Here is an 18,907-nt window from a genome sequence, read left to right on the forward strand (position 1 = left end):
GTTATTCTTTCTTGCCGCACTGTGGAATGTAGGTGTTCTTGCTAGCCCTCTGTAGCCAGTGTCTTCTCATGTAGTAATCTTCTCATTGTAGTAAGAACCTAATTGGCATTTATACACTCATTTTGTAATGGCACAGTGGAATTTTTTTCAGCGTTGATAATTTGAAAATTGGAAAGGTTAACAATTTTTTTCTTTTAATGTTTATTTTTGAGAGAGAGTGTGTGTGCACATGTGCATGAGCAGGGGAGGGGCAGAAAGAGAGGGAGACCCAGAATCTGAAGCAGGCTCCAAGCTCTGAGCTGTCAGCACAGAGCCCGATGCAGGGCTTGAACTCACAAACCATGAGATCATGATCTGAGCTGAAGATGGATACTTAACCAACTGAGCCACCCAGGCACCCCCCAGAAAGATTTAAATCTGAAGCTCATTTAAAAAGCTTATTCTACTTGAAATTGTATTCTATGCATAGAGATATTTAGACTCCTGATTCTGTTGTTGTTTTACTTTTTTTTAAGTTTATTCTGAGAGAGACCGCGCAAGTGGGAGTGGGGCAAAGAGGGAGACAGAGAATCCTAAGCAGCATCTGTGCTGCTAGCGCAGAGCCTAATGCAGGACTCAAATTCATGAAAGCATGAGATCATGACCTGAGCTGAAACCAAGAGTTGGACGCTTAACCAACTGAGCCAACCAGGCATCCCCTGATTCTGTTTTTAAAGATGGGATTTGGTTTTTTGGATTTCCAATGACCCTGTGGCTTCTCTTCTTTAATTTCAGAACTCCATACGACATAATCTGTCACTGAACAAGTGTTTCCTTAAAGTGCCTCGATCAAAGGATGACCCCGGAAAGGTAGGATTCATTATCTTAAGATAAAATAATTGGATTCTTCATTATATCTGTTATCACGTTTGTATCTGAGTAATGTCTTTTATATATAGAGAAACAGAATTGGAATGAGAGCACTCAAGAACATGCCTAGTTCATTGATTAGGAACCTTCCTGATCCTTTTTCACTTCACCCTACCTCATCCCCATTTTAATTGGTAATCTTCAAGGACCAACTAGGCAGAGACAGCATTCTTTTTAAGCAGTCGAAGTTAGCTAGTGTAGAGCTGGTCTTCTGTTAAAGTTTAGTACTTCTAATCTTGTTTCTCTTTGGTTATTAAGTACTGTATATTAATTTAAATTTGGTTTTTGAACTGCTTGTCAGGAACCACAGTTTGTTATTTATTGCATGTAGGAGGTAGATTTGGTAGATCTTGACAACACATAGAAGTAATTCTTACCCTGAAATAAAATTGTATGTTCCTTGTTTTCTTAGTTGCTGTTTTTTCCTTTGCATTCCGTTTATATCCTGCCACCAGTACACTTTTAGTATTTTATCTACAGAGACTTCTCCTCTTTTTGGTTTTAATAGTCATATTAACTGCAGTGTTCCCTGAACTTGGTACTAGTTACTTGGCTTCTAAACCTCAGAGGACTCTGTTAGACCATAATTTCATTGTCATGATAAATTATTAGATTAGGACTTTGAGAGAGTGTATCTGTTGGCAAACGTGCATTGTTGTTTGGCTGGAACCAGCCGGTGTTTTAAGCTAACCATCCCTGAAAGAATGTTTCTAAAATTTTAGTAAGCCTGGTTATGTTACCACCCTGCTTAAAAGTACTCCCCGTGTCTTGGAGATGTTTCCTTGTGTTGTCAAATACCCTTTATGCTTTTCCTTGATCTGCCTTTCTAGCTATGATTCTCGTTCAAGACCCACTGTGAGGAACTACTTAAAGTTTCTCATGCCTTTCATATGATCTTCTCTTGCTGCACAAACTCTCTTTCTCTGCTTACCTGGCCTGCTCCTTGGGTCTTTTAAGATTGAGCTACAGCATTACTTCTCTGAAGCTTTTTGTTTCCATGTACTTCAGCTGAGTTTGTTGTTCCCTCTTGATTTCCTATTACTTTGTCATCATTGCAGTAGCTTCTGAATGTTCGATTCTTGGGTTTACTACCTACAATGTATAGTAACTTTCACAAAGTAGCCAGTGCTGTCTTTCAAAAATGTTAAGCTAATCACATGTTTTCTGTGTTTAAAATCTTCATTGTTTATCTACTGTCCTTGGGTTAAAGTCTAAACTTATGAGGGTAGGGAATCATGTATATTGTTCACTTTTTAGCTCCAGTTGCTTGGACAGTAGCTGGTGGCACTGAGGGAGGACACACTCTTGTTGAATGAATGAATGTATTGTATCCTCTTCTAGATGGTTAATTTCTTGAGGTTAGAGATGGAGAGTTACTCATTTTCACTATAAAGCAGGCACTCTTAAAAAGTGGAAGTTTTCTATAGCACCTTCTGTGACCTGCCCCATTAAGTTGGTTCTCAGTAAGATTGAATAAATTATTATTATAGTCTGGTTATTTGGTCCAATTTATTATTTGTCTGTGTTCATAATTCTCCAAGGTTTTGTTTCTTTTCTTTAAAGCAGGCTTATTTGTAAAAAAACAATAATAATAATGAATTGTAACTTTTTATATTTGCTTCATTACAATTTTGGGGGGCAGTGAGTATATATGAATCTCAATGAAAATGTTCTTAAGAGTTTAGAGATTATTTTATTAGAGTTCTTTGAGGGCACTAATTGGATTTTATAAATATTTGGTTCAGATTTAATTTTTACATGAGGTTTAAATCATTAAAAAAATAAACCAACACACCTGAGTGCTTTACTATATTATGTACTAAGTCTTAACCAGTTGGAGATCTATTTTAAAAAGCTTGTGCTGTCAGGTTTTCTTTTGTGCAGAACCTAAAACTTTTCTCCACCTTTAATTAAATAGTGTCATGGATAAGGCAGATGTAGAAAACATATATTACTCTTCAACTATTCTTTTTGAATCAGAATTGTCTTAACATGCAACCAAAACAAAATGCAGAAATAAATAGAATCCTGAGAAGTTAATAACAGATTTCAACTTTTACCATTAGTCTCCAGTTTTAAAGTTTGTTTTAATCAAAATGCATCATTGTTATCATTGATTTGGGTCACAATAGTAAATACCATACATTTAATCTTATAAAGTACAGTATATTAATAATAGATACATTTTTTTTTTCCAGTCTCAAGGTGAGATTTAAATACCCATTGTTCTTACTTATTTTGGTCAGAAGTAAATGTTGTAAATCTCATCTTATAAAATTTATATGAATCAAATCATTTTAATTTTTGATATCAAAATATGATTTTTGTTTAAAAATCCCATTGCCTAAAAAACATTTTGAAAAACTTCAGATCTAGCCCATTTGATAGAAGAGGAAACTCAGGCCAGTAAATGAAGAATGACTTGTCCAGGTTTAGTGTGGAATAAGAGCCCAATTGGCCAGACTTACTTGCAGTCACAGTAACCCAACTACAGACCAACTGAAGGGACTAAACATCTACAGGACGAGCTGGAGCCTGGTTCTACCACAAATGTCTCTTTACATCCCTTAGTTCTGCTAACTTCTCTGATGGCTTCTTTTTTCATCCCAGTTAATGGCAGAGATGACCATCAGCAGCTTCTGGCTTCTATTCTCCTAGTTTATTCTGGCTTCTGTTCTACTAGTTTACTAACCCTTAGCAGAAGGGGGGTGTTTGGTGTCCTCCCCCACCGAGTCACCTGGAATAGAGCAAACATCTTAGAACGCCTGCTGAGCAAGCAGAACATACCTGGTTTCTTGGTTCCTTGTTTCTTAGACTAATGCTTTTTCTGCTGTACCAATCTTCCTTGAGAGGGAGACCAAAATGTTAGTTAAGTTTTGGTACTTATGAATTGTTTTTTCTTTTTGTATTACAGTGTTTCCTGGCATTTGAGGAGCTTTTCCAAAACCACCCTCACCACAGTGGGAGAAAACCATTGAGCCAAGGTGGGGTGGGAGTAGTTTTCTGTCTTGGGTATGGGGTGGACTTTAACCCCTTAGGATTTTACTAGCTGCTTCCATGACTCACATTGGGTCCAAGAGGTAGAGGTAGAAGTAGTGTGTCCAGCGTCTTTTTCCCTCTATTTTCATTTGTATGGCTTCCTGTTCAGTGGATTACCGGAGAGATATGAAGGCCGACCTAAACTTGGAAGAGTGTTGATGAATTACAGATATTTTTATATGATTATTTATTCCTGATTCACTTCTTCATTTTCTAGAAATCTTTGTCATAAAAACCCTTAATATTTGAATTTCTCCCATGTACATTAATGGGCTGACATTGATTTTCCTATGTTCCCTTAAACTAATTTCAAATAGCCACATTATACTTTCTTTAAAAAGAAACACAAAATGAAATTACATTTTGCAGCCATAACTCTGTCTTTTGTGGGACAGATTTCTATTTTCTCTCCCCCAACCCCCTTTAAAGTTTATTGATTTATTTTGAGAGAGACAGAGCAAGTGGGGGAGGGGCAGAGAGAGAATTTCAAGTAGGCTCCATGCTGTCAGTGCAGAGTCTGATGTGGGGCTCGAACTCTCATGTATGGTAAGATCATGACCTGAGCAGAAACCAAGGGTGGGACACTTAACCGACTGAGCCACCCAGGTGCCCCTTTTCCCTTGATTACAACCATGTTTCTGTATGTTTTAGTCCATCTCCATTTTTTTTTTAAATTATTTCTGCCTTTTATCTCTTCTCTTTTCATTAGCTTTATTTTCTGTATTTTTGTCTGTTTTTTTAATCTAATTGTTGTTGTTGTTAAAGTCTTCTTATCCTGCCTTTTATTCACACATGCCTCTTAATTAACTTAAAGGAAGGTAAATATTTTCACATTATGGGAAAACAGAGCCTATCAGCTAAATTTACTTAAAAAAAAAAATGTCTTTCTTTGCTTTCTACCTTCATCATTTCTCAACCCTTTTCCCTCTTCTCCAACTCAGAAAAATGGTACTTTGATTTTAAAGGAAATGAAAGATAATAGGAAGTGGTTTCAATAATTGCATAATTAATTAGCAATAGTGGGTTCTAATAGAACTGAGGTGATAGCTAAGAATACCCCGTGAAGGCCACCTGTCTGTTCTGTTCTGGGAAAGATAACTTCAGTGAATTCATAGTAAGAAGAGCTTTTTGGGGCTGGTGGAGGTGATGCTTTTTCTTGCCCGGGGATGGGAAAGTTGTAAAGGCTTCGTGGCTGTGAATATCGGAGTCTCCTGGTTGGTGAGGAAACAACAAACTCAGCTGCTAGAAAATGAACTTTTGGAAGTTCTGAGACTGTAATTTTTTTCTATTCTTGTCCTCTGTCATGATATGGAGACCATAGCTTAGTTGACTGATCTCTTGTTTTCAAAGGGTATTCTTTTTTTGGCCTTATTAGTATTGTGTTGTATTTATTTATAAATTGTCTCTTATTTGTTGGTATCCTGTTTTGGTCACTTTATTTGTTAAAAGATGTAGAAAAAAATGGAGAGGTTTGAAAGTACATAAGATACAACATTAAGTGATTTAACAGTGTTGTAGCAATCACAGGTGCGTAACGTAAAGAAGGAAGATACGAGTGTAATTTTAATACTAATCTTAAAGTAGGTGTATGATTTTTGTGAAGAAGAAGTTAACTTCTTATCTTTGTCTTTGTGTAAAACCAAACAGGAAATAGGCTTTAAAGACAAAAGCAAGAGTTTGGTTAGACAAAAATAAGGGCATCTTATTTATTTGATTGAAAAAAAACACTGGTAGGGTTCCAAGGGATGTTTTAGAGTTTGCCACTTCTGAAGCATTTTAAGGATAGATGAAATTCTTAATCTTTGTGGTTTTAACTCATGGTAGGTAAGAGCCCCACTTGAAGGCTGAGAACAGGACATGATCAAGTTGAGCTGAGGGACTAGTGAGAACAAAGTTGGGATAGAATCAGGAGTTAAGGGAATTAATGTAAGTACAGTAGTCACCCCTTATCTGCAGGGGATATATTCCAAGACCCCCAGTGGATGCCTGAAGCCGTGGATAGTACAGAGGCTCTATACTATGTCTTTTTCCTATACATACATACCTATGATAAAATTTAATTTACAAATTAGGCACAGTAAGAGATTAACAATAATAACTAATGGTAAAATATTAACAATTTTTATAATATACTATGATAAAAATTATGTGAATGTCATGCCCCCCACAAATATCTTATTATCATCTATTCCCCCTTGTTCTTGTGATGATTGTGAGATGATAAAATGCCTGCCTGCCTGATGGGATGAAGAGAGGTGAATGATGTAGGTATTGTGGTATGTCGCACTGGGCTACTCTTGTCCTTCTGACGATGTTAGAGGGAGGGTCATCTGCTTCTGGACCATAGTTGTGACAAACTGCAGAATGTGAAACTGGGGATAGGGGAGGGACTAGTGTACTCTTATGAGGTCCAAGAATGACAAAAAGGATTGGTACCATGAGTGCATTTTAAGGCAAAGGTGGATTATGAATGTAAGACTGTTCATTAGACAAACCACGATTAGAAAGCCCAGAGTGAGCACAGCATTTGAAGAGGTTTGAAAGATTGAGTGAAGTAAGAGATATGAGGGTCATATTCAGAGAGGGGGAGAGAGAGAGAGCGCATTGCAGAAATCGACAGAAGTGCTGCCATAGAGCCTTGACAGTATACTTAGGGCAGTTTAGAGTGGCCTTTTATTTGCACCATACCATATTCTCTCTTCTCTTTTTAAGGGTGGGAGGTAACATTTTGTTGTTGCTGGCCTCCTGTTTTCTTTTCTGTATCTAAACTACTTTAAAAAATAGTATTTTGCCAACAAATTAATTTAAAAAATTATATATGGTAAAATTTCCTTTTTGGTGTATAATTCTAGTTGTTTTGACAAATGGATACAATTTAACCAACACTATCATCAAGCTGTGGAATATTATTGTCCGTTGGTAGTCAGCCCTTTCCTCCACTCCCAGGTCACTATTGATCTGTTTTCTGTCCCTGTAATTTTGCCTTTTCCAGAAGTTCATATAAGTGAGACTCATAAAGTAGGTAGCCTTTTGAGTCTGGCTTCTTTCACTTAGCATTAGGCATTTGAGTTCCATCTATGTTGTTGTATTAGCAGCTCATTCTGTTTTATTGTATATATTCCATTGTTTAGATTTACCACATTTAATCACCATTTGAAGAACATGTGGGTTGTTGCCAGCCGTAATTTCATTTGACCATCAAATTCTTTTCTTTTAGGCTTAGACTCAATAATTAATTTGGCAAATACTAAGATACAGGACAATGTTGAATTAATCTAAACTAATAACCTGTAATAGTCATACTAAACTGCTTTGTGGGTTATATTAAATATAGGTGAGCATTCTGTCTCTTGCAAATCAGTTGTGATACAGTAAACTTTATTTATTTCCAGCTTAAGAAATTAATTTCCAAAAGGACTAAGGGCACTGATGATTTAAAAACAAGATATGGCCAACTATTAATCACTTACTAGAGCATATTATTTTTAAGTATCCTTAACATTTAAGGATATACTATAATTGATATGCTAATTATATATTTTTAATTCAGTGATTAGGGGTAAATTCCTTAACAGTCTTTCCTGAGCAACACTTAGCTTAATTTGATAATCAATATATTTAAAAGTAATAAAAACCTTCACTTGTTCAGCAAGAGTATTCCAGGGAACTGAGCTGGCATCAGGATAATTTTTGTCCATATATTCATTTAGCCACGCTACCTGCCTTTGAGTGCCTCCTGTGTATTCGACTGCTTATAGTCTGTTTTTGTGGTCTGAGTAGAATGACTGTTTAACTTCTGGTCCAAACTAGAGACTGCTAAGAATGAAAGGGGGCACTATTCGCAATTATGCTTAGGAAACAGGTATAAACCAAGACAAACTGGGAAGTATGTTCACTCTGTATGGTACATGCAACTGCTGTACCATGGAACTATGGGCAGTTACCAGGCAGTTACCAGCATCCTAAGATGTTGGAAGGTAAACAAAAGAAAACAAAACAAAACTTTTAAACTGATTTGCAAATCTAAACTGGGAGAGAAATAAAACATTGAGACAAAATATGAAGTATAAAGCCAAAGAAGTCAGGGACAAAAAGCATCCAGTATTGTGTCTGAGGCTCTTGATGATGTGCATTGAGAGATGAGGATGAGCAGAGAATAGTCTGTGATGATTCGCTTTACCAGCGAACCATGTATACTTGGCAGTAGGGTTCGTTAAAACATAAAATTCACAGATTTAGCCATTTGGAATGGTTAGCAATTTATGATAGGGACTGTTTTCCCCAGGAGTATGAAATAAATAGTAACTTCTTATGTTTATATTTAATCAGATAATGGCATTAAAAAATATTTTATTAAAAAAATTGTTTTAATGTTTACATATTTCTGAGAGAGAGAGAGAGAGACACAGAGAGAGAGAGAGAGAGAGAGACAGAGCATGAGTGGGGGAGGGGCAGAGAGAGAGGGAGACACAGAATCCGAAGCAGGTTCCAGGCTCTGAGCTGTCAACACGGAACTCGACACAGGGTTCAAGCGCCCAACCTACTGAGCCACCCAGGCACCCCAAAAAGATTTTTTTTAAGTGATCTCTACACCTAACTTGGGACTCAAACTCACAACCCTGAGATCAAGAGTTGCACGCTTTTCCAAGTGAGCCAGCCAGGTACCCCATGTGGGATATCTTGAAGTTGGCAGTTGATTGTTTTTGGAAGATGTGTTCAAAGCTGTACAATTCTAGTTTGTGATCTTCGGGATTTTGCACACTAAGACATTGCAGTTTTCTCCCTCAGGAGGACATTAACCTGCTGTACTAGAATTGTTGACATGAATTAATAACAATTCTACATCTGTATACTACTTTACAGATGAGGGAGTTACTTATAGGTATTATCTCAATCTTTACAATAAACCCCAGTTTTAGATGGTGATCTTTAAGCCCATGGTAGAGTTTTCCATAGAAGATTAGTTTTTGTAAGTGTCACATAATGGAACTTCACGTAGATGAAATCATTCAGTATACAGTTGATCCTTGAAAACACAGATCCACTTATACATGGAATTTTTCAAGAAATAAAGTACTTTAAGTGTATTTTGTTTTTCTTACATTTGTTTTAAACATTGTTTTCCTCTAGCTTACTCTATTGTAAGAATACAGCGTATAATACATATAACACAAAATGTGTTAATTAACTGTTTATGTTATCAGTAAGCCTTCTTCTGGTCAACAGTAGGCTATTAGTTAAGGTATGGGAGAGTCAAAAGTTAAATTTTGATGAACATGCCCCAAAGCATGTTCTCAGGGCAACTGTATTTTCTGTTTATGTCTGACTTCTTTCAGTAATGTCTGTGATGCTATTGCATATGTCAGTTTTTGTTTATTATTGCTAAGTAGTATTCCATTTATTCATGGATCTGTTGATGGACATTTGGGTAGTTTTCATTTTGGGACTATTAAGAACAGGCTACTAAGAAATTCTTGTACAAGTTTTCTGTGGACATGTGCCTTCATTTCTCTAGAATAATACAGTATTTCTGTGTCAAAGGGCAGGTGGAAGAGTAACTTCATAAGAAACTGCCAAATCCTTTTCTGTAGTAGTTGTGTATTTTAAATTCCCAATAGCAGTGCATGAGAATTTCAGATGCTCCACATCCTGGTCAACAGGTGGTGTCAGCTATCTCTTTAGTTTAGCCATGTTGGGGGGTATGAGGTGGTATCTTGTTATGGTTTTATTTTGAATTTTTTATGTTGAGCATCTTTCCATGTGCCTACAGGTCATTTGTATATTCTCTCTTCTCAAGGTTCCTTTAAAGTCTTTTGCCCTTTTTTTTTCTTTTTAAAATTTGGTTGTCATTATTACTGAGCTGTAGGAGGGTTTTGTTGTTTTTTAATGTATTCTGGATACGTTTTTTTCTTAGATTTAAATTTTGTAAATATTTTTTCAGACTGGTTTGCCTTTGTTTTTATAATAGTGTCTTAAAACGAGTAGACATTTTGGCTTTTGATGAAGTCTAATTTACCAATTTTTAATTTAATGATTAGTGAGTTTTGCGTTGAGGAAATCAGCCAAGGCCATAATATTATCCTCTATTTTCTTCTGTAGATCTTACATTTTTTTAATTTTAATTTTTTAAATTTTATAAAGTAATCTCTATGCCCAGCGTGGGACTTGAACTCAGGACTCTGAGATCAAGATTTGCCTGCTCTACCGACTGAGCCAGCCAGGCACCCCAGATTTTATGGTTTTAGAGTTAACTTTTAGGTCTGTAACTCATTTGAAATTAATGTGTTTAATGATGTGTTTAATCTTCCTGTTGATTTGTCTTTTATCTTTATGAAATGTTCTTAAAATACTCTTTGTTTTGAAGCTTACTTTTTCTTATCCTAATATAACCACTACAGTTTTCTTATGTAGCTTTACGGTATATATTTTCTAGTATTTTGCTGTTGGCCTATACATGCTTTTGTATTTAAAGTATGTCTCTTATAAACAGCATGTAGTTATTGGCTCTTGCCTTTTAAATCCAGTCTAACAATCTCTGCCTTCTAGTTGGGGTGCTTAGTCCATATTTAATATGATTATTCATATGGTTGCAATTTGTTTTTCTTTTGTTTCTTTGTTGCTTCATTTCTGCAACCTTTGGGATTAATCAACTAGTTTACAGTACTCTCTTTTATCTCCTTTATTGACTTAACTGTGCTCTTTTTATTTTTTGTTAGTCATGCTAGAGCTAAATGTGTAATACTAACTTACCAAAGTCTAGAGGTAATATACCACCTTTCACTTCATATTTCATACTTCATAACGTTTACTACTTACCTTTTCCCACCCACTTGACAAATCCAATAACCTTAGAACAGTACAGTTCTATTTATTTATCTTTTTCTTTCTTTGTGCTGTCATAGCTTATACTTTTACTTACGACACAAGTCTCACCTTAGGATTGTTTTATTTGCTTTAGATAGCTGTGTTTTAAGGAAATCATGTTGCAGAAAATATTTTCCTAATTATTTACCTTCTCTGATGTTCTTTTCTGTAAATCCAAGTTTCAAGCTGATCTCTTTCCCCTTTAGCCTAATACCATCCTTGGGCATTTTTTATAGTGCACGTCTGCAGAAAACACATTTTGTTGGCTCTTATTTATCTGAAAAGGTCTTTATTTCATCCTCTGAATCCTTTTTCTGGATGTGGAATCTTCAGTTTGCAGGGTTTCCCCCACCTTTCAGATGTTCTGTTGTACTTAGCCTCCCTTATTTCTGGTGAAAAGTCAGGTGTCATTTGTATTTTTATTCCCCTGTACCTGTAGTAGACCCATCTTATCCATGGATTTGCTTTCAGCAGTTTCAGTTACCCGTGGTCAGCTGTGTTCCTGAAGCAGATGATCCTCCTTCTGACGTATCGTCAGAAGGTCAGTGGTAGCCTCATGCTGTGTCACAATGCTTACGTCATTCACCTCACTTCATCTCATCATATAGGCATTTTATCATCTCACATCATCGCAGGAAGAAGGGTGAGTATGGCACAATAAGATATGTTGAGAGAGAGACCACATTCATATAACTTTTATTATAGTATGTTATAATTGTTCTACTTTATTATTGTTGTTAATCTTTTATGGTACCTGATTATTATTTTTATTTTTTATTGTGCCTAATTTTTAAATTAAGCTTTATCATCGGTATGTGCGTATAGGAAAAAACATAGTATGAATAGGGTTTGATGCTATCCAGTTTCAGACATCCGCTGTGGAGGTCTTAGAATGTATTTCCTGTAGATAAGGGGGGCTGTGGTAATGTGCCCCCTTGCTCTCCCCTCTCTGTCTTTTGTGGTTTCCAAGATTTTTCTCTATTTTTAGATTGAAGGAGTTTGTGCCCCAGTGTAATTTTCTTTGTATTTATTCTGCATGGGATTTGCTTATCTTCTAGGATCTACAAAGAGAGGTTTTCATCTAAATTTGGGATATTTGGGTCATTAGTTTTTTCAAAAAATTAGGGCCCTGTTTTCTTTTCTTCTAGTCCAGTTAAAATACAGACTTAAAATAAAGTAAAATAAAATATAGACTGTTTGGGGCACCTGGGTGGCTCAGTCTTTTAAGCATCTGATTCTTAATTTCGGCTCAGGTCATGATCTCATGTTTCATAAGTTTGAGCCCCACATGGGGCTCTGCACAGATAGTGCAGAGTCTGTTTGGGATTCTCTCAACTCCTTTCTTTTCTCTGCCCCTCCCCAGAAATGACTGACATCATTTCATAGGTCACTGAGGCTTTATTTTCACTTGTTCTTTTTTTCTTTTTATTCCTCATATTAGATCACTTTTACTGATCTATCTTCAGGATTTCTCTTTCACTTTGTCCTGTTAAACCTGTCTGGTGAACTTTTTATTCCGGTTACTGGATTTTTAAATCTAGAATTTCCATTGGTCTTTTTTGGGTATGTTCACAGATAATTGGTGAAATTAGTTTAATCAAATGCTTTGATGCTGGGACGTTAGGGCTTTTTTGTTTGTCCCAGCCAGTTCCTGGACCTGAGACATGCCCAGGAGCTTCTGCTTCATTGTGTTTTTTGTTTTTTTGTTTTTTTTTTTTCATTTTTATAGTAAGAAGATATGTAGTACTGCCCTGATCTGTACAGGGTTTAGGAAGCTCATGAACCTAGTTTATTCTTACATCTGATTTCTTACATCTTTGATGTTTTCAGATCCTGGGTTTTTAAAGAGTTGTTTTGTTTTGTGTTTTTGAGAGAGAGAGAGAGAGAGATCGAGTGAGCATGCACACAAGTTGGGGAGAGGGACAGAGAGAGTCCCAGGTAGGCTCCACACTCAGAATGGAGCCCAACATGGGTCTTGATCCCACAACCCTGGGGTCATGACCCAAGCCAAAATCAAGAGCTGGACACTTAACCAACTGAGTCACCCAGGTGCCCCTGGATCCTGGGTTTTTATGTTTAAAACAAAGTTATTACAAGAAATGAGAATTTTAAGAAATAAAGTTATTTTAATGATAAGTTATATTACTGTGTTACTTCCAACTGGTCTCCTTCCTCTAATCTGTTTCCCTCTGCTCTATCTTCTGCAATGCTACCTTTAGCTATGATATGCAAGTAAAACCACAAACATGTCTCTATTGTCATATTTTCAACTCCAGCCCCCCGCTTCATGCCCCTAAAGTTATATTCAGGCTATACTGCATTATTTTTCTTCCATTTATGATGCAGTTTTATATCTTTTTATTTCTGAAGGTATTTTCCTATCTTCATTGTGTTTAAAATAGTCTTTCTTTCCATCTTCTTCATCCTTTGGTGGCCAACTGAAATGTCCACATTACTCTGAACAGTGGGTAACAGTCTTTATTCTCCCTGTAACAACTTTTCTTCCTTTCTGTTTATTTTCACCTCTCTTCTTTTTATTACCATAGCTCTTTGAGCATACCACTATTATAGTTCTTGAACGATGGTAGCTATCTGTATTTTTATCTGTTATACTCTGTTGTGAGTTTTTTGTTGATAAGGTTTGGGGATTGGGTCTTTGTACTTGACATCTTCATACCCCCATAGCACCTAGCATTTTATCTGTACATAGTGGCTGTTTAATAAACATTTATCACAAGAATGATATTTATCTTTTCCTAGTTAACCAAGAAGTGGCTGTTGTATGTTTCTTAAGGAAACTTTTCTAATTATGCATTAATTCTCTTGGTATTTTAAATTAAGGATGGTTTTTAGATGTTTAGAAGTTGTCACTTTATTTCTTCTTTTACTCTTGATCAGTAAGGCAGCGTCAAGACAATTTATTTCATTTCTCAACATTAGTTTACTAATACGAGTTTGAGAGAATCTTTGGAGTTCTTATTCTTCAAGTAGATGAACTGCTTGACTTTCTCTGACATTAATGACTAGTTAGAACTTGTATCAAAGACTCACATGGTCCAAAGAAATCAAGAGATTTGAGTTCTCTCTGGGCAATACTACTGACTTGGTTTTGTGAAAAGTGACTTTTGACCGTTAAGCATATCACTTTATTAGATTAGAGCTCTTGATTCTTATTTTTTCTTAAATATTTTTTATTGAGATCTAATTCACATGCTATAAGATTTAGCGTTTAAAGGCATATGATTCAGTGGTTTTTAGTATATTTGCAAAGTTGTGGGACCATCACCACTATCTAATTTCAGGACGTTTTTATTTTATCACCCCAAAAAGAAACCCTTCAGTAGTCATTAGTAGTCATCCTTCATTCTGCCTTTACTCTCCATCTCTATGGATTTGCCAGTTTGGACATTTTATGTGAATAGACTCATTGTATGTGGCCTTTTGTGTCTGGCTTCTTTCATTTAGCGTAAGATTTTCAGGGTCATCTATATTGAAGCATGTAGCAGTATTTCATCCCTTTTTTGTGCCTAAATCATACTCTGTGATATGTATGAACATATCACAATTATTTATCTGTTCATCAGTTGATGGACATTTGGGTTGTTTCTACTTTGGTTATTATGAAAAATGCTGCTATGATCATTTTTGTACAAGCTTTTGTATGAACATAATGTTTTCATTTTTCTAGAAATGGGATTGCTGGGTCATATGTTTAATCTTTTGAGGAACTGCCATACTTTTCTGTAGGAACTATATGCCATTTTACATTTTCACAGTTATGAGGCTTCCAGTTTTTTCATACCCTTGCCAACCCTTTTGATTATGCCTTTTTGATTACAGCCATCCCAGTGGGTTTGAAGTGGTATCTCATTCTCTTATGGGTTTGATTGCATTGCTCTAACGGTAAATGATGAGGTTCATTTTTTCATGTGTGTATTGGCCATTCATATATTTCTTTTGGAGAAGTGTCTATTCAGATCCTTTGGCCATTTTTTAATCAGGTTGTCTTTTGATTAGTGAGTTTTAAGTGTCCTTTATCTATTTTAGGTACAAGTCCGGTATCATATGTTTGTTGCAGGTTTCCTTCCATTGTGCAGGTGTGTTTTCACTGTCTTGATAGTGTCTATTGATAAAACACAGACTTTAAATTTTGATAAATTTATCTATTTTTCTTTGGTTGTTGTGCTTTTCGTGTCATATCTATAAAGTCATTGACTAATCCCAGGTAATGAGGATTTATATTTCTTTTTGAAGAGTTATATACTTTCAGTTCTTACATTTAGGTCCCTGATCCATTTTGGGTAAATTTTTTGTATGCTGTGAAGAGGCCCAGTTTCATACTTTTGCATGTGGATATCCAGTTTTCCCAGCACCATTTGTTGAAAAGACTGTTCTTTCCCCATTGTTTTATCTCAGTATTCTGTGGAAAAATCCTTTGGCTGTAAATATACAGGTTTATTTCTAGACTCTTAATTCGGATTACTATAATTTCATACTTTTAAAATTAGGAGATGTGAATCTTCCAACTTTTTTCTTCGTTTTCAAGATTGTTTTGACTATTCTAGGTCAAATACATATTTATTTTAGGGTCAGCTTGTTAATTTCTACAAATAAACTGTGATTTTGATAGGAATTGCATTGAATTAGAGATCAATTTGGGGTGTATTGCCATCTTAACAATATTAAATCTTCCAGTCCATGAGCACAATATATTTTTACATCCTTTATTCCTTTTAACTTGAATAAAATACTGGGTATGTATAAAAACAAGTAGAGCAGCAGTATCTATAGTCCCATGAACCTCTGGAAGTTCTGAATATTTTAACTATTTTAATAATTTTAGTGTATCTTCAAATAAGACATTTATTGGAGTTAAGCTTGGTAATCATTTATTAAATTATAACTTATGCTAGTTATTAAGCTTGGCTCTGGAGATACAAGGATGACTAAGAGATCACTGCCATTAAGACTTCTGGTCTAGGGAGGAAATCACTTATAAAGATAATTTCATACAGTATATTAGGTTCAGAGATAAAGATTTCTTGAGAGTTGTTGGCCAGTCTTCACTGTGTAAAGCTTTTTGCTACATAAAAAAGTGATTATGAATTGTGTATTAGCACAACTTTTCCTAGTTGTGATAGCTTGTAGAGAAGTTAAAAATAAGTACCGTAAAGGTTCTTAAGACTTTGAATTTTGGATTGTTAGTATCAATAATACATTTTTAATGAATTTTCAGGATTTATGAATTAATAATTACAAAAAAACTTAGAATCAGCATGCCACCTAAAATATTGAAGGAAATAAACAGCATTCATGTAAAGCAAAAGAAAAACTAAAAAAAGAAAAAAATTCTCTTTAGCTATCTGGACTCCTTTCTTGCCTTTTTTTTTTTTTTTTTTTTTTTTTTTAAAAACCTAGTCCTATTTAATTTATTATTGTCTCATAGATCTGTGTGACTTTAGCACCAGAATTTGGCAGTTCTGTTGAAGCCTGGGAACCCCTCTTGGAATAATATTTAAATTTAAATTAAATTAAATTTAATTTAACTTCATTTTTATTTTTTATTTTGCATGAGTTGGGGATTACAGGCAGAGGGGAGAGAGACAGAATCCCAAACAGGCTCCATGCTCAGTGCGGAGTCCGACACAAGGCTCGGTCCCACAGCCTTGGGATTATGACCTGAGTCGAAATCAAGAGTCAGACTCTCAACCAACTGAGCCACCCGCGCTCCCCAGAATAATATTTTACTTAAGCCAGAATAATCAGGATGCAAAAGATAAACAGTTATATTAAAATTGTTATAAAAATATTATAACAAATTCATGATTCAGTAATCTACATGCTGCTTTAGTAACACTAAATAACAAAATTGAATGTGGCAGCATAGTAGTAGTAGTATTTTTGAGTGTGGTAGCCTATTAAATAACAAAAGTGGAAATGAATAATGAGTAGTAATGACTGACCTTTTGAGACAAAAACTATTAACGTGACAGGAATCAAATCGATTTGTCATTTGTTCCTTACATTTGTAATGGAAGGACATGCTGAATTTTCAGCATTTTCTCCTTACCCAATTTCATAATGTTCCTGAATCCTGTGCATAGACCCTTGCGGAGTTCATGAATGCCAGGTTAAAAATGCTATTTCCACTCTTTTCCTCTGCCTAAAATTGTTTTTTATTCCCTTTTCCTCCTGCCGCATCTGATGATGATCAGCCTGAGATTTAGCTCACTTGTCTCACTTAGCACTTGCTGATTATTTACTTGCCTTTTATTTGCTAGTCACTATTCTGATGTATTTGGAATACATCAGGAAACTGAACAAAAATCTTTGCCCCTGAGGAACTTACAGCCTTATGGGAGAATGACAGTAAACAAATACATAAATTATATAGAATTATATAGAATGTTAGATAATTATAAATGCTGTAGAAAAATATGCAGTAGGATAAAGTGGATTCAGTATGCATTGCCATTTTCAAAAGAGTAATAAGCAAGGTAAGCTGATTGAGAAAATGACTTTTAACAAGAACATGGAAGTGGTGAGAGTTAACAATACAGATATCTTTTCCGTCTCCTTCACCACAGCTGAAGACTGACTTTTTTATTTGTATTCCTAGTGCTAATGTTGTGACTAGCACATACACAATCAGCCCTTCATGAACTGTCATTAAGAGAAAGGTTGTTCACCTTTCTTGTGTCTGTCCATAGTTTGAGAAGTTTAACCAGTTTGGGTGATTGAACATGTGTCATTTTCCCAGTGGTGGGTTAGATAATATTCAGGTTATATCTAGGCATAGCTTGCTGTTCTTGCATTTACTTTCTGATAAGCCTTACTAAATGTAGTTTGGCTGTTATCATTAATCTTTTGTCTTTTTTTGTGCAAAGCACAAATAAAATAAATGTTAAATGAAAAGATGAAAGTTTAGGATCAGCCAAATTATTTAACTTTCTCAGGCACAGCTCTCTTCAAGCAATCAAATGAAAGTTGTAATAGATTATTTCAAAGGTCCTTTTCAGCCCTTAAAATTTAAGATTTGCCAAATATTTTTTTGTTTGCTGTTTGATAGAAATTGTAGGAGATGAGAAAGAATATTGGAAGAGTAATTTGAAGCAATATGTGGTCAAATACTGGAGGAGGAAATATTTTATATATGTTTTATTTAATCCTCAGTACTTCATCAGAGTCCATTGGACCCGGTTCAGTTTTTGAGTATCTCTTTTGAGCAGTTTTGATTCATAAAGATGGTTATTTTATGACTTATATTCTTTCTTAGAAATTTTCTAAAGAACAAATAGAAAATTTATGCATTTTAAAAAGTGAATAAAACTTATTCTCTCTTGCAATTACCATGTGATTCCTTTATAAATCTAACATGCATTATGGGATTTTATTGATCTTATTTTTCCTAAATCTTGAAATGATTGCATCTCCTTATTTCATCATTGCCCATCAGTCCACAATGCCCAGACACTAAAGTAACACGAAAACAAGTTTCAGTACATAACTAAAGGGTGAAAATTTACATATATATTTTTTGACTGGTAGAATTAAATTAGAAGTCAGTAACAAAAATATATTTTAAAAACCCCAAATTAGAAACTAATTGATACATTTCTTTCTTTTTTCTTTTTTTTTTTAATGTTTATTTATTTTTTGAGAGAGACAGAGACAGAATGCGAGTGGATTAGGGGCAGAGAGAGAGGGAGACACAGAATCCGAAGCAGGCTCCAGGCTCTGAGCTGTCAGCACAGCCCGACGCGGGGCTTGAACTCACGAGCTGTGAGATATCATGACCTGAGCCGAAGTCGGATGCTCAACCGACTGACTGAGCCACCCAGGCGCCCCTAAATGATACATTTCTAAAGTACCTCTGGGTCAACAACAAAAATCATAAGGGATATTAGAAAGTATTTTGAACTGTATGATAATGAGAGCAGAATATAAAAATTTGTGACATACAGCCAATGCATGTTGAGAAAGAAGCTTAAAACTTTAAATTAGAAAAATCAGAAGGGTCTGAAATCAGTTATGTAAGCATTTACCTTAAGAAGTTAGGAAAATAAAGAGCAAATTCAACCCAAAGTAAGTGGAA

General features: G+C 35.3%; 1 protein-coding gene and 1 long non-coding RNA gene across 6 annotated transcripts in view; one reads left to right on the forward strand and one right to left on the reverse strand.

Moving 5' to 3' along the window:
- The window catches only part of LOC132673484 (uncharacterized), a 30,584-nt gene extending 19,258 nt beyond the window's left edge, over nucleotides 1–11,326 (reverse strand). Inside the window, exons 1-3 of one of the 2 annotated variants that reach the window (XR_009608074.3) lie at nucleotides 10,961–11,326; nucleotides 3,976–4,086; nucleotides 3,697–3,753 (exon numbers count right to left, since the gene is read on the reverse strand). This is a non-coding gene — a long non-coding RNA (uncharacterized LOC132673484). Of the gene's footprint in view, nucleotides 1–3,696; nucleotides 3,754–3,975; nucleotides 4,092–10,960 lie in introns of both variants that reach the window. The other variant, XR_009608075.3, reaches the window with a different exon arrangement.
- The window catches only part of FOXJ3 (forkhead box J3), a 147,312-nt gene that overhangs the window by 63,333 nt on the left and 65,072 nt on the right, over nucleotides 1–18,907 (forward strand). For all 4 annotated transcript variants that reach the window (XM_060626158.2, XM_060626159.3, XM_060626157.3 and 1 more), the window contains exon 4: nucleotides 775–849. In XM_060626158.2, coding sequence (XP_060482141.1) covers nucleotides 775–849 — 75 coding nt within the window. The remainder of the gene's footprint in view (nucleotides 1–774; nucleotides 850–18,907) is intronic.

Source organism: Panthera onca, chromosome C1 (assembly GCF_046562875.1).
Source record: "Panthera onca isolate mPanOnc1 chromosome C1, mPanOnc1 haplotype 2, whole genome shotgun sequence".
Lineage (NCBI taxonomy): Eukaryota > Metazoa > Chordata > Mammalia > Carnivora > Felidae > Panthera > Panthera onca.